The sequence below is a fragment of the Diadema antillarum genome, unplaced genomic scaffold (genome assembly GCF_040938485.1).
Source record: "Diadema antillarum isolate AM-2024a unplaced genomic scaffold, OU_Dant_1.0 seq00000246_RagTag, whole genome shotgun sequence".
Taxonomy (NCBI): Eukaryota; Metazoa; Echinodermata; class Echinoidea; order Diadematoida; family Diadematidae; genus Diadema; species Diadema antillarum.
In genome coordinates, this window is record NW_027271290.1 from 597228 (window position 1) to 614029 (window position 16802).

General features: G+C 36.5%; 1 protein-coding gene across 1 annotated transcript in view; it reads right to left on the reverse strand.

Annotated features, from left to right (window-relative positions):
• Positions 1 to 11748: 11748 nt before the first annotated feature.
• Positions 11749 to 16802, reverse strand: part of LOC139729560 (uncharacterized) — a 35574-nt gene continuing 30520 nt past the window's right edge. Inside the window, exon 4 of the mRNA XM_071640485.1 lies at positions 11749 to 12222. Coding sequence (XP_071496586.1) covers positions 11749 to 12222 — 474 coding nt within the window. The remainder of the gene's footprint in view (positions 12223 to 16802) is intronic.

The following is a 16802-nucleotide window of genomic DNA, read 5'->3' on the forward strand; positions in this document are numbered from 1 at the left end:
GCACACCATTATAGCATTAACTGATTAGTAATTTTATATCTTTTTTATGTTCATGCCTGTATTCATGCTTCACATTATTTAATGTATTATTTTATGAATGTTGTATTTTATGAATGTTTTAATTAATGAATTTTGGCGCCTGATATATAATGTACATTGCACAGTGGTGTATGTAATAGCACACAAGGATCTTTCAAAGAAAGTGCTGGTTCATGGAGTCTCAGGGTAATAATGAAGTTAAAGTATTGAAATCATTTTTATTTGTACTGTGTATCGAAAATGGTTTGGGGTATGTTGATACTTGCGGGCATCATACACTTGCTGTCTGACAGTGATTCTTTTTTTTCGGGGGGGGGGGGCGGAGGTTTTGGGCCATGGGATAGGGTTGGGGTGCAAAGAATACATTAGTAGTCAGTAGTCCAGTTAGAGGGAATATTTGTTGTTGTTGAGATGTACTCTGATAACACTTTTTTGTACACTGGATTTTTTTTTCTTTTTTTTTTTGACGTGGGGGTTGGAAGGAATACGTATTTGCCACAATGATATTTTTAGTTTGTATGTAGAATATTCCATCTGGTGTATACGCTCAATTGAAAATTGTATTATTTCTTTTCTCTTATTTTCAACTACTCCATGATGTGCTTCCTTAAGTTGGTCGGAGAGGCCCAAGGGTCATAGTGATTTTGATTGCTTTTTTCCAACCCGGCTCCCTAGGGAAGCTCAACAGGGAAAGCCTGACACTTTGTTTTCTTGTGTTTCGTTTGTTTGTTTGTTTTTTTTTATTTTTTGTTTCTCTGCTATCACTTGTATTGTTTTGCAAATGACGAATAAATAATAATACTAATGATAATAATGATAATAATAATAATAATAATAACAATAATAATGATAATGACTGTTGAAATGTTTTTTTCTTTTCTTGAAAATATCGACGCTTCAGGATGATATTTCTTATCCGATTTGTTCAATTTTTCATTTTTATACTGATTAAATTAAACTCTTTCTTCACAGACTGCCTTTTAGCTGGTCCAGAATTGCACTCTATATAATCGTGCCTATGGGAACTGGTTTCGCAGACTGTGGACCTTGGTTCGTAATTCTTTACCGAAGGGTTACGAAAATGCTCAAGAGTGCAGAACACCAACTGAGTCAGGAAAAAGAATTTGTGGACTATAATCGCAAATATACTTCGAGTATAATCCCGTTTTATTTAGGGCATTAAGTAAATATGCTCAAACAATATTCTGTGTCTCATAAGTTTAAGGTTCAAAGGGCTACTGACGACAAACAAAGTATGCATTGCAAGGTTGATTATTCCATTGTAGAGACTCATAAACTTAAAACTGAATAAAGGAGCAGTGATGTTTCAAGAAAATGCTCTGCTGCTTACAAATAAAACGCACACCTGCGTTTACTGATTATAGACTTTTCTGATTAGGTGATCCGAACATCCCCTCGAATCACCTTTTGTGTCCATACTTATTCGCTATTCTTCTTCTCTCATTCTTTCTTCTCTCATTCTTTCTTCTCAAATCTTGTTTTCAGGTTAATTCAAAAAGTCCTTCGACTGTCAGTTGCAAACTTATACCATAATTATGTATAGCATGTTCCAAGGACTACATATCTAATATATCATTGTGATCAGTCAGCAGTGATGTCAGTATGACGTCATTTTCTTAAATCTTGTTCTCATCCATATTTCATCAATTAAAGGTAGTTCATGTTAATCTCTATCCATTCATGTTCTTAAAATTCATCTCTACACTTATGGTAAAATATTGGATATGTGAATTGGGGTGAAAGATTATAAATGTTTTATTCTGATGAATGCATGTCGTATGTCCCATATTTTGCAGCATGTTGACTATGTTGCAAGAATTATTTCATAAAATAACAACGTTTTGCTCAGATGCCATTTTGACTGTACAAAGTGGGGTCAAAGGTCAAATATACTACATTCTGCGGTATCAGCCCCCATATTTTGCACAATACACACATAGATCATTTTACAAGAAATATTTCATAGAATTACTCCTATTTTCAGACGCCATCTTGCCTATACAAATGAGGTTCAAAGATCAATTATTCTTTATTTTGTATTGTGGTTAGTATATGCACTACAAGGACCATGTTTTGTCCAATTAATATAGAGCGTGTTTTCTGGATCATGCTATGAAATAAGTACTTTTCCTCCAGACACGATATTGGCTGTGCTAAGTAGGGAAAAAATATGTCGTCCTCTATCTTGGTAAAGACGTGAAGTATTGCCTCCATAATTTATACACACAATGTCATAAACCATGTTTGAGTTTGAGTTAGAGTTTGAGTTTATGTGCAACATATTATGTACAAGAAAGTTTGAATACATAATAGTAATTTAACACTACACTTTTGTGTTAACATCAACATAAATACATAGCACACATAACTGACTTAGCAATGTAAAAGGCATCGATTATAAATGTATAAATTATTGATTAAATAATTTAAAAATATCTTTCAGAAAAGAGCTTCATTTAACATATTAAGTGGTAATAATGCAGACAATAAGGTTGTTAAAATAACCAAGGGATAGCACAGGTGCTAGTAAGTGTTTGTCCTTTAACACGTGTTACATAATGAACAAAAAAAAAAAATCGAAATGAAATGAAATTAAATCAAAAAAGAAATATATAAGAAAGTGAGAGTTGACCTTACATAGTTTTACATTTTGGTAAATAAAGCAAGCCATCTTTTTTGCCTCTTGTTGAGTAAGAATGTTGAATATTTTGACAATATTCTACTTGATCATGTGACATATTACCCTTTGACAAATCAAATATAAATGTACAAATGGAAAGTTTATGTAATTCAAATACATGTATATCCATTACTCCCGGTTTTGGAATATTGGATCAGAAGGTGTTCTGAGTGAATTAAGGTGAAAGCTCGCGTGGCCATCTCCTGACTAAGATGAAGGCACTTCTTCTGTAATAGGTTAACATGGCCTGACAATTTTAAATTCGTAAGGTTGATAACAGGCTCGTTTCTCTTTTCTTTGATGAGAATATCAGAAATCACATGGCCATTTGCCCTCAATCGCAGGTGTAACTGATAGGGTCATCTGAATCACGGTCGGGGCTGAAAACATTTTATTTCGGTATACCTCGGATCACCTAATTTGTCAGCATTAACAACTTCTCAAATCTAGTTCTTTGTTATCATATTCTGTAAGTAACGCAAAGTGAATTACTGACCTAATTTTCTCTCCTGTCTTGCATTTAAATTTCTACAAAATAATATATCACTTTTTAACAAAAGCCAACAAAGCTATCCCTTTCTTATTTCTGACATATTTCCTCACTCAATTCAGCCGATTTATCGCTGTCCACGCTTGTATTCCTGGTTTCTGTTTCACTACCAAAGGGGGGATAAGGCAGTGGCGGATCCACAGGGGAGCGCATGTACGTGCCCCCTCTTTATTCTTAAAAAGTAGAAATAATATGAGAAACTAGATGAAACCCGGAAGTAACACCAAAAATATTCTTTGCGACCCGCTTTACGAAATTCCTTGATCCGCCCCTGTAGAATATTACGATATCAAACTGCCTCTTCATTAGATTGGAAAATTCATGGAATTTATTTCATACATATATCACTTCCACACATGGCTTTAGGGGCAAAAGTACAAACGGAAAGCACATACACCTGATGAGTAACAAAACATTGTGGATTGCAGTGGTCTTAAAACAAATAAAGGTAACTCACTGCTCATATAAGACGGAACACGTCGACATTCCTCAGAACATGAGAAGAACATTGGGGAAAAATAAAAAATCAGATACATGTATAAATTTTGCAGTCATGAACATACCTTTCCTCTCTGCTAGATACCCTGTCGACAAACAACGCTAGTCCATGAAGAATGGTGTTGCAGAGCGTTAGATGCATACCATCATGGGAGTGGTGGCTAGCAAACACGGAAATCCCCACGGAAAAAAAAAATGTCTCAGTGATGAGTGCATTTGATGCACAGTGATTTTAATGATTAACTTTATTTGCCATGGTGGAAACCCCCTGTAGCCACGTTAAACATATTCTGAGAAACGAAGATAGTCATGCTTTGAGAAAGAATTTTTTTCCAATCTATATAACTTCTACAAATTTCTGTTAAGCTGGACATAATAGTGAGCAAAGTTGATGAGGAATGCCAAGCTTTGCTTTGATATAAATTGTGTGACTAATCTATTTCTATTTATCTTTTTAATGACAAGTTGCTACATTACTGTAAAGGCATGATTTTCGCACATAAAACCGTGAGAGAAACTTAGAATTTACACGCATATTTAGTTGTTAACACCACTTGATAGTCAATCACCACGTAGAATGCTACCTGTATGCAAAAGGAACAAAAGCGTGAGAAAAGCTTTCATTGTACCGCGGGATTAGGCGATTTATCGATCATTTTAAGCGGATTAGTGCGTTTGAGCGGAATATGCGAATGCAAAGTTGGCCGTGCGAACATGGCACATAAAGAGTTAATGATGTTAATTACCAATATCAACAATCCTACTATATTCGGTTGACAGTGTATGGAAATCTCCGCATACCATGAGGTGATAAAGAATATTTTGGTGTATTGAGAATAAACTTGTATATTGGACGTTGGTTTCCACCCACTGATAGTGCTTTGCATAATCTCACTACTTTTGCGCAGCAGAGTGTTGATTAGATGTATTGCCATTGATTGCTACTTATTGTTTACTTATTGCTTTCTTATCCAAGAAGAAATCCATCTATTGCTGGTGGTCTTGTCAATGTTGTTTGACAAACAGCAACTATCCCTCCAACTGTCTCTGCTTTATGCACTGTGCTAAGACAGCCCAAACTTGTATGAAAATCATACCAAAATTACTCCACAACCAAATGGCCAAAAGATGTTCAAAGTGTCCAGCCAGTTGACAGTTCAATGTAAAAGCATCTGACACAAGATTTGAGGAATCACACAGTCAATGTCCCCCCCCCCCCCCCCCCCTCAAAAAAAAATACAGGAAAGGAGAAATGGCAGCAGCACAACAGCGTCAACAGTTTCGGGACTTTGTCCTTTTGTACCTAATGTCTGTATCCTTTTTGGTATCTTGTAGATAAAGTTTTACATAGAAATTTTTAAGCGAACAATCAAACCACCGTTTTTGTTTGTTGTTGTTGTTGTTGGGGTTTTTTAGGGGAGAGGGGCGTAACAGCAATTGTAGTTGAAACTTTATAACTTTGCAATACAATCATTATAGACTAGATCATTATGTTTAATCATTAATTTTCAAGCATTAAAAAAAAATGCATCATGTTCACAGCTTCCAAAGAGCATGTTATTCCAGAAGGGATTCAACGTTTATTTTATGAAAATTGGTTATTCAAAGGGCTGAGATACCCAAAACAGAGCATCCTGATAAAAGATGGGACCCAAATTCTATTACGATCGCTTTGTTTGACTTTTGTTTTCATCAAATAAACTTTGAATTCCTCTAAATGGTACTATTTCATAAGTGGTTTCTTGATATCTTGCAAAAATTAAAAGCCCAATTCTCCACTCCACCATTGTATCATCTCTTTAACCTTTCATCCAGGCGACCACTAAGTTGAGCAGCACTAAGCTGTTCCTTCGTTTACCATAATTCAGCAATTAAACCTTATTACTTCCCCAGTTTTTACAACTGTTATTTGCTCTGAAGCAGAATTGTATAATACAACAATACAAATACCCCTCAAAATTTCTTTTCGGACTCCCTTTTTACGACTGTGTGAGAATGCAGTCATGCATTGTCTTTCAGATGTCATTGTTGAATTTCAATTGATAAAACGAAGCTGAACAAGAATTGAATGATAATTAGTGATAACGTTTATTTCTGTTTCTCCTCAAACTATATCATATGATTTTACTATGGTGCTATTCTTGGGCCACCAAAACAAATGTTGGGGATCGATAATGATGATTATGTTCTAACAGTCTCTGTTGGAGGTGGGTTTAATGTAATTGCTTGGGAGAAATCACTATAGCGCCACCACTGGCATGGAACTTAAAATCACCAATTGCGTTCCCCTTACTGTGTATATGTTGCATATTTATAACAAACCTTTTCCCTCGACGTTTATACTGTATCATCAATGATATATAAACAAAAATACTTCATGCAATAACTAACAATTGACATGGGCTTTAATGGAATCATGATTTTATGTAGATTGTGTAAGAAAGCCAAATCGGTGTTACCACTGCAATTATTCTTTAAAAGGGTAATTCTACCATGATATTGTGTTCCTTTGTATGAAAACATAAAAAAAATAGAGAACTAGATTGGCAAATCTGTGTGACGGAGTTGTTGACATCATCACCCCCCCCCCCCTTCTCTCCCTCCCTCTCACTCTCTCTCCCTCTCTTACCTATCTTTCTCTTGAAGAATTAAGTTTTGTCTCTTCATAGCAATTACGGGAAAAACACAATTTAAACAGCAAAGCTATCTTTATTTTCCGACAATATCACACTCCGTCTAACTGAACTTTTGTGTGAACGTGTGTAATATTTATGTGTGTGTGTTTGTAGGAAGTCAGTTTGTCGTTTGTTTGTTTCTTTCTTTCTTTCTTTCTTTCTTTCTTTGATTATAGGAAAATACCCATTCACGGAAATTCTGTTTTTATAAAAAAAAAAAACGATGTTTTGTATATCCAAGCTGGACATTATGTATCATATTTTGTTATTTCATGCATTTTTCTTTGGGATTTGCGGATATGAATTGAAATGCATTTTTTTTTTTCGATGTAATTCGAGAGAAACTATTTAAAGCTGATTTGATCGGAGGCGCTGAATAAAAAAAAAAATATGTATAGCCTTAATGTATCCTTTAAGTAAAAGAAAGTAAAAGGCAAATGTGCGAGCAGAGAACACGTATATTGAGACCGACATTCGCGTTTGCCTTCATGCATTATGTACCCGAATTTCTTTTGTCTGTGTTGTGGCGTTTACTGAAGTTAAAAGTGACAGATCATTAAATTCTGACCTAGAAACAAAAGAAAGAGACAAAGAGAAAGACACGAAAAAGGGAACATTTAATGCAGACGAATTTAAAGGGATGGTATAGTGTTGGTTGTGATGGGGACTGAGCTTTAAACTTTTTGCAAGATACTAAGACACCACTTGTGAAATGTTACAGAGCATGCTGAGCGTACAATTCTAACAATAATTTAAAATTGATGGAAATCGGTTTGGAATGACTGAGATAACAAAAAAAAAACCAAAGTAAAACAAAGAGATCCTGATAAACGGTGGATTCCAACTTGTATCAGGATCCCTCTGTTCTATCAAATTTTCACCTAATAAACTTTGAATCCCTCTTAGAACCACATCCTCTAATATACATTATTTCATATGAAGTTTCTCATTACTCACAATAACAAGTTAGAAACATATTCACGTCCCATCTCAACCAAAGCTATGCCATCCTTTACAAGCCACCACCCACTGTACTGCATTCACCACCATCGAGCCTGTTGTACTAAATAAATCATATGCATGAAATAAAAGTCAAGTACAGAACTACAAAGGAATTAGAATCGTTCACATATCTGGATTTGTGACCTCATGTTTTATATCAATGGTTTAACAACTCATATTATGACCAAGCCAAAGAGGGAGAGAGAGTTATAGAAAAGCTCAAATAAACACATCGTTATTGAATGAAATCGTTCTCCATTCACTCCAGCCCTCGACTTTACTTAGCTTGTCATCTTCTGCACAATGTTACAAAGTTAATATCTCACAGAAATTATAGAGCATCAGTAGATTATATGCACTGAGACACAAGGCAACTTTGATTTTAAATTATTGCGGTCTTTGAGCTTGGACTTCATCGTGACAGGTACAAATTGAAGTCAATCCATTCACTTTCAAACATGGAGAAAAAATATTATTTTGTTCTACCATTGTACTCTCATTGATGAATGATCAAGTAGGGTACAATATATTGAACGAATGCCACATACAATCAGACAATCTTTCCACTTTAATAACCAAATGTTAATCCTCTTTGTGAACATATTTTTGCAGTCGTTGTTTGATAATGATCGGTATACGCTATGTAGATTTCACACTCAAAGATAACTACATGTACTTTGCATTCCAAATGTTTTTAGGTTCATATGACCACTTAATACTTGTTAGTAGTAGATAAAATGTCAATACATAAATGATACATATTATTTCTTTTTACTTGTTTACGCTCTTAAGTATGCTTCCACGTAAGTCTTCCGACGTTTTTCATTATATTGATGGGTGTATATGGCGGATCAGAAAACAGACCACACTGGTATGTCTGTATCTCATGATGGTTAGTCAAAACCACTGTCAGGCACAATTGGTGTAACAAGACATTCAATATCAAAGATATATCATGATTAAACGTGTTTTTCTTTTCCAAATGTGTCCGTGTCCCTGTTCAGAGTGAAAGCGCTTTTAAATGTATAATCATTATGATGTTATCCTGGAATCCACTCACATAAATTCGAGTAAAGAGCCAAGTCGTGGAACTTAACACTTTTATCATAGAGGCACATTACGTAGTTTCACATTTAAGTTTTGAATTTAAACTCGTACACCAATAGCCGCTGCCTATGACATTCCGTTCAACTTTAACGTGTTTTTTTTTTTTTTTTTACTTTATGTATTGTATATACCATATAGATATTCTTGTTGAAGGACATCGGTAAAGCTAAATACAGCTCACATAGTGTTTTCTAAACTCCATTTATTTGGAAATTAAAGATATCAAAAGTGGAAACAAGCTAATGATCTTTACAAAATCAAGTTTCAGAGTGCTTTCGACAGACAAGAAACTTGATCAAAAGATTTAGTGGCATTTTAATCAATATCGGCCTTCTTTTATTCGTAATTATCAACATCTTTATATCGTGTATCTTGTTCTCGTGAATCTTGTTACATTGTATAACGCAGAATCTGAAATAGACAGTATAAAGGAAACTTAAGATCAATCTGTGAATACACAATCCAAGTCGTAAGAATTGTGGACGGTTTTGTGCCTTTATTACTGAACAGGAGGTCGAGGTGCTTTTCATATATGGATGTATATTGGTCACTGTCCCTGGCACACTCTAAGGCAGCTTTTTGAATAATTTCACAATGGTAATAATTGTGTTACGCGGTGTGTGCTTGACAAATATTCTCCACCAATAACGAAAACACCTTTTGCATCAAATAACATTCAATATTGCCACAGCAAAATGATAATTGCGGGAATGAAAATGAGGATCGATTTTGCCAGAATGTTCCAAACGTAATGAATTTACCAATTGCCGTATAAAGTGACATTTCGAAAGAGCAGAAAGTCAGATGATTCATTAATTCGTATATTTTCTGATACATGAAACAAATTTAGACCACCTCGAACATAAGAAAGCTGGATAAGTGCATGTTGAACTCAGGAAACAAGTTCATCAATGCAAGTTAAGTGTATGCTGAACTCAAGGAAACAAGTGTATTAATGCAAGTTTTAAATTGTTCTTAAAAACGCAATGATTTCAATAATTGGAGTTGCTCAGACTAGCTTTCTGGTCGTTAATAACATCCTTTAAATAGTGATACCTTTAAGTGTGTCTTTTTTCGGGGGGAGTGGGGGTACAATGGCATCTGACTTTGAAATGTGTATTTTCCTTAAGCTTGTCGTTTGAGGGTTTGACAAGAAATAATATAGAAAAGGACGCTTCTTTCTGTGAACTAATTAATTATTCAAAGACATCGAATCCGCATTTTTACAGTCATCAATATTTCATCGAATCAGGTTTGGTCAGATGGTGGTCAAATTGATGAAATTTTCTTCTGAGAAATACGATGGACGAACTAAACCTTGTCTTTTGAGTGCCGATTGGTACAGAAAACCCCAAATAATAATTATAAACAATATCCAAGGTCGTTCACACATAAAAGGTTTAGCAATACATATTGATAATACATTATGCAGTGTGAAGATCTTGAGACTAAAGCATCCCAGAGTGCTTACAAGTATGATGCTTCCTTTGGACGCGCTACGAAAAAGGTGATAATATCATACTTTTCCAGTTAATCAACTAAACAAATCCATAGATACGTGCAATCATACAGTCAATTTCAATGCTCTTTTTAAAAATATATAGCTTCAACAATCACAAACGGCACTGCCCTGCTTGATCCTATTTGTAAGTTTGTCTGCAAGAATGATGTTTCTTACTTCCGAATAAAATAAATCTGTAATAAAAAAGATTACATAATTTTCTATGATACATAATTATGTACACTTATCATATCCACATGGGTTTTGAACAAAACATTCAAATATTGCACTTTTCACGCAGAAAGAGCTTGTACATAGATATTCTTCATCTAAATATTAGTTTTATGAAATCTAAATTCTTTAAAAATGCTACAAAATATTATAGTGTTCATAAAGATCGTGGACCAAGTGTAGCTAAAGATGCCAATAATACACAATCAGGTTCCTGATAAAAACAACATATGTCACATGATCGGTGTATTATTGCAGATCACTTTTTCGACTTTTGGGTTTTATGTCTGTTTTACTTTATCAATTACATTCCCTGATATTGACGAACGGGTATATCTAATACAAGATGGATCGTTATGTTTTGCCTATCAGAGGCTATTTTTACTTTCTTATTATCATATGATTGTAGTATTTTTGTAACACGCGCTTAAAGACTTTTTGCAACACTTTGGTTATTGCACTAATGAAACAAGCATTTCTTGCTCACAGTAGCACAGTTGCCTTCAATGGAGCAATAACTAAACACCATATGTCTGTATTGAATCAGCTTGTAGTCGGGGCAGATCTAACAAAGCATCAATGAATGGCAGATTCGAATATGACATCGAAATATTATTAATATCTCTCTCCACGTCAAGGCTTACGTCAACAAAATGTGGCTTGCGTTTGTATTGTGAAGAGATAACAGCGAATTTCGAATGCCTGAAAAGGTAATCTGGATGTGCTTGCAAGATTTGTGTTTGCTTTGTTTTTCACAATGAAAGCAAATAAACCATTCATGATCATAGCTACCATGTTGAAGGTTCTCTTTACCCTGCTTAAAATCTATCAAGCAAAGAAAGTTGCACATATGTATTGTTTTGTCTGAATTTGCAACGATAATTGGCAGATACTAAGATTCAATTAATGCTTTTCATATCAAATGAAAGATTCGTATATTTTTCTAGAACGCTAAACACATAACATCTGTGCTCTGTATTCATTTATCATAAAGTAAGTTCTGATTCATATTTTGTTTTGTCTCACCGTTTATCGGCAGGGCAGTTTATTTGGGGTCATCCAAAGAATCATACCGCCCCACCAGCAAGACACAATTTAAAGTAGAACAGACCCGTTCACGACTTGGGTATAACCCGTGTGCGTTATGACTCATGGGCAGTATAACTCTTGCTTTGAATGATTCGTGGGCTGTATACTCGTAGGTGTCGATCTCGCAACGTACACCCGTTTATCTGATATCGGTTAGGCGTTTTTCTTTTTCTCCCTAATATTATGATAAAAAGAAGGCAGAGACTTTGGATTGCGACATAAAGTATGTCTTGATCTTTTGCAAACATTTCAAGAGTATTAAGAATAAACCAGATACTATCGAGAAAAACCCTCGTCAGCGTGAATCAATAAACCAATCAAAAGGGATTCATAACATTGTGACGTGTATGTTTATTCATGACGTGTCCATTTGTTCGATTTCTCTCATGAGCTTCTCGTCATCGTTTTCCGCGTCGTCCTTCTCGCTGTCTTTCTTCTCCTCGGACATCTCGACGTCGTCACTTTTCTCGTTTCCTTCGAAGTCGTTCTTCTCGGGTAGGCTGTCCTTGTCGGCCTTGTTGTTCTCCTCCTCCTCTTTCTTTCTTTTGTCCGCCTCCCTTTTCTCCTTCAGTTTCCTAGCAACCTCCTCCTTCTGCTTCTCAAGGGCTTTCTTAGCCTCCAATTTCGCTTGTTTCGCTTTCTCCTTTTCAAGCTTTGCTTTCTCTTTTCTCTCCTTCTCCTTCTTCTTCTTCTCCTCCTTCTCTTTCCTCTTCTTTTCCTTCTCCTCTTCGTCATCCCCGAAGCTAGTTATTTCGTCCTTGATGTCTGCGCAGTCGTACAAGTTGACGGTTCCGTCGAACGACGCTGTGAGAAGTTTCCCGTCAAGGAGCTGAGGATTCAAAATTACAGAGAAATACAGAAATGATGAAAGATGTAATGACAACAGTAATAGACAGGTTATCAGCTGTAAGACATGTAACGATATTGTCACTTTGTGTGATGTAATACAGGGGCCGCAGAACGTTTTTCATTGTGTGTGTGGGGGGGGGATTGTTTGAAAGGATAGTGTTTGTAATTAGGTCAAAGATGAATGGTACTTCCTCCCCGCTGACCCCCTCGCCCCCCCCCCCCACCCCTCCCCCCCCCCCCCCCCCCGACCCTTGGAAAGTGATGGGTTTCATTGTAATCGATTTGTTTTGTTTTGTTTTGTTTTGCTTTGCTTTTTTTACAAGAGCCAAGTGTAAGGGTGTGGGGGAGCTGCAGCCCCCCCCCCCCCCCGACCCAGTGGTTCCGCGGCGCCTTTTATGATGATTATTATGGCGAAGTGCACAAACTGGGCATTACCATCTACCAGTCTCCCGGTGATCGGTTCAAGAGAGTGATTGTCAATGTGACATTGTCAACGTGCCGTTTCCCAAACGGGTGGAGCACCCTTCTGATCATGCAAGCAGACAGCGCTCTAGCCGCACAAACTATAAAAAAGCACAATGTCATGGCGCTTAAAACCACGAAACGACTGTTTCACTTGTATGCTTACATAATGGCGGTTGCTAGGTTCGCTTATCATTCACGGTCATGAACACTGACTGCAGTCAATAACGCTCAGACTGCAAGTACTACTCATTTATTTTGTGTATTATATCATATTCATTCTAAATGAGAATCGCAAATAAAAGCAATGACATCGATGATAAAGTGAAGAGAAAAAATGAAATAATAATGATAATGCTGGGACGGAGCACAATTGGCAGGACACCCGTATGATGTACTAAACAAATGCCTAGCCATCCATTTCACACGAACAATAGCCTGACATTTCAATAACGAAAGAAAAAAAAAATGGATTGGGCTACATTGATCCAGTGCGCAGACTGCTGAGTCAATAGACGCACAGTGCAGGCGCTAGTGAAGGGTGAGCATAACTAATGACATCATATCCAGCGTATATAGAAGAAAGGCCATATTTTTCTGTAAAAGTCAGCCATTGTGAGTGAAGGAATGATACAATACAAGCATGGACTTGTAGAATCGTGTTTTATGGTGTGTGAGTGAGTGTGTATGTGTGTGTGTGTGTGTGGTGTGTGTGTGTGTGTGTGTGTGTGTGTGTGTGTGTGTGTGTGTGTGTGTGTGTGTGTGTGTGTGTGTGTGTGTGTGTGTGTGTGTGTGTGTGTTGGGGATGGGGGAGGCAGTTCCGGATCTGATTATGCCGATGCGTTCAAAATGGCGTTTGATATGCAGTCATGCACTATTTGATTTGTCATTCAATTTAAAATAGTAACAATGAAAACGAAAAAAGTTGACTCGATGTCATATTCATCGAGCAACCACACCACTAAAAAACAAACAACCAAACAAAAAACTGTTATAGGTTTTCCATTTGATGGCACCCACGACTGAGACAAGAAATACACATTTTGTTCGATACAGGACCACGTTAATAACCTGAAGGGCATTTTTTTTTTTCTGAGAAAATGAGGAATTAAGCTGAATGTACAAAAGATGCACAGATGCTGGTGTATATATGTGTGAGTGTGTGCGTGTGTGTATGAGTTGTTGTTGTTGTTCCTTTTCCATCTGTGAAGATGGCTGGATAGCCCATATTCAGCTACACTAAGCTGGTCTTCCATGGGGTCCAGTTGGTTGTGGGGTAGGACCACTTCACCGGGTTAAACACCCTGCTCTTTGCGATGAATGAATGAAACGGGATCTTTTACGTGCATGAGCTGTGACTCTCTCATACACGGGACCTCCATTTTATGTCCTATCCGAGGGACAGAGTGTTTTGCCTCTTGCTAGAGGGGACGGTATGTTTACACACAACATTGCTGTCCAGACTCGGGTTCGAACCCGGGCCGCGTGATCGTGAGGCAGACGCGCTACCGACTGAGCCAACTCACCGCCCTGAGTGTATGTTTGTGTGTGCTTGTGTGTACGTGTGTGTGCTTGGGTGTGTTAATTAGGCCTATATAAATACTGCAAGTTGAGAACTTATGTATAAGACCAAGGAGGTTCAAGAATGGAGTCACAACCGTCTAATTTCCTTTGTTGGATGTTCGATGCTGCCGCTCAAAAATATTTGAAGCATGTGCCAAACAGGATCTGCCACGCAGATAGGAAGACAATTGACTCGTGTCTTATTGCATAATCACCAGCCACTTTCTAAAGAAAGATATGTCTTTGCAATGGTAATTACTTTTCGCTATCCCTTCTTATAAAAGGTAAGTGGTACAGACACGAGGATGCGCGAATAGAAATTGCGCAAAAAATGCTGAAATAAAGGTAAAAATAACTCGACTGGGCATACCCGGGCACTAATCTGGTATATCTATCAATAAAGAATACTTGAAGATTATTCCGTATTAGTTTTATTTGTGGAAATTAAGTGGAAAATGATAAAACCGGCTTTCCAGAATGGTACAGTTTTAAACATTTTCACATGATACAGCTCTGATTAACACTTTTGCACACATTTCTGGACGGGATGACTTTTGTTTTACATGTTTTATCATTAAGTGAAATTTCATTTCATTTAATAAATAAATAAGCAAAATATGGCCAACATTATGTTAACGTTCAAAATGAATCTTCAGATTTCTCAGCAAGACGACGGCGTCGAACATCAATCATCAAAGGCACAAATGCACCTGTGATATTCTTTTGTACATAAATAGAAAACTGACAACTGTTTGAATAATTACAGCTAGTTGGAACTCCAACTCTTACACCTCCTTGGTAAGACGAAGATTTGCATTTCAACAGTACATCCGGCGTCCCTACTTCTTATGTGTTTGTTTGCAAACAGGTGTTTTCATGGATTCTTCTATTGCGCGTGTATCTTTGTTCGTACGAGTGCGAGTGTGTTTATATGTCAACTGTTCAGAATAACTACGGTTTGTTCTTCTATTTTTTTATTGTAGAATCATGAGACATAAAGAAATTTGTCAACTATTGCCCTGCCTAATTGTCGTCTGTGACCCAAGGTCTCAATTTTACGAGATGTTGTCTCCGCCCAACGTAGATGTTTTGTATAAGAATACGAGAGAGAGAGGAATCGAATGTCCTCGTTTGTATGTATGGTCATTTGCATTATGTATGTTGATTTTCGATAGACAGGGCTAAAAAAAAGAAAGGCCACCCATCAATTTCACAAAAAAAAACATTAAAAATCAAAACAACGAAAATAGTGTTGACTGCAGTAGACCTAAACATCGGGGGCACCTAAAATGAGATGTTGAGCTATATTTAGCCATAATCATATGAACGACCGGTAGTAGTGGAAGGTTGACGTACTTTCATATCGCATCCTTTGTAATGAAGCCAGCAAATTAAGCCCGATTAATTTCCATGCTACGAAGGTGACGTGCAACTAAATCTCTTTTCAATAGCTGCATTACTATATAAAACCGAGACAACCCTTGTTCTTGATAAAGTAGGAGGATGACGTGTTGGTGCAGAAAAAGAAGAAGGAATTATTAATTTCTCTCTATTGCTGTCATTGTCCTGTGTAGAAATATTATTATATGAATGTATGTATGTATGCATGTATGTATGTATGTATTTGTATGTATTATTATTATCATCATCATCATTATTAGATATGTCTATATACTATGAAGAGTTTAAATGCATAAACAGATATACCTCTTAATATCAATTTCAGATATTTTAGATGTAATCTGCAGAAAGACAAATAATCAAAATCAGTTTGAATTAAATGATGTCTTCAAAAAATTGTTTTCTTTTGTAAGGAATGCGGTTCATTGAAAATTATATATGTGACAGTGCACCTCAAAACAAACAAAAAGTCGCCAGATATGAATTTTTAGTTAAGACCATATTCTGAAAGAGCAGACTTTAAGCTTTAAAATGATGTATAACTCAGATCAAATGGACTCTCCTAACCCATCTAAATATTGGAAAGAAAGCACAAACTCAGGAAAAGTGTGAACTGAGAAAAGAGGCTCTGAAGTACAGTGTCTATTCAAGCGCTTAATCTTTACCAAACCGTGCTGGCTGTGCGATGAATGGGACAAAAAACAGGAAGTAAACCACCAGAGTAACAACAATGAAGGGATTATCAGATTAAACTGAAATTTAGCATGCCTCATTAACACATTCTGTCCATAATTAATGCCAGCTTTGAAAGCAGTAGCACTATCCTTTCAAAAGTTATTAGAGTTGAAAGTGAAGAGTGTGGACAAGGTTTTTCAGAAATGAAAAGGGGATTCGTAAGACGCACCTAATCACACTATTCTGCCAAAAATGTTCGAAATAAACTGCTAAAAAAACACACTTTCCTGCCCGTTTTATGATACCAAATTTTAGCATAATGTAAAAGAAGACCCGCTCTTTCAGAAAATATGAAAAAGTCAAGTTCGGCTAGGTTGACCCATTTCACTTATTTTCAGTCGTCACGCAAAATCAGTGTGTGCGACTTTATGTTCGTTTTGAGGTGCACGGTCACATATA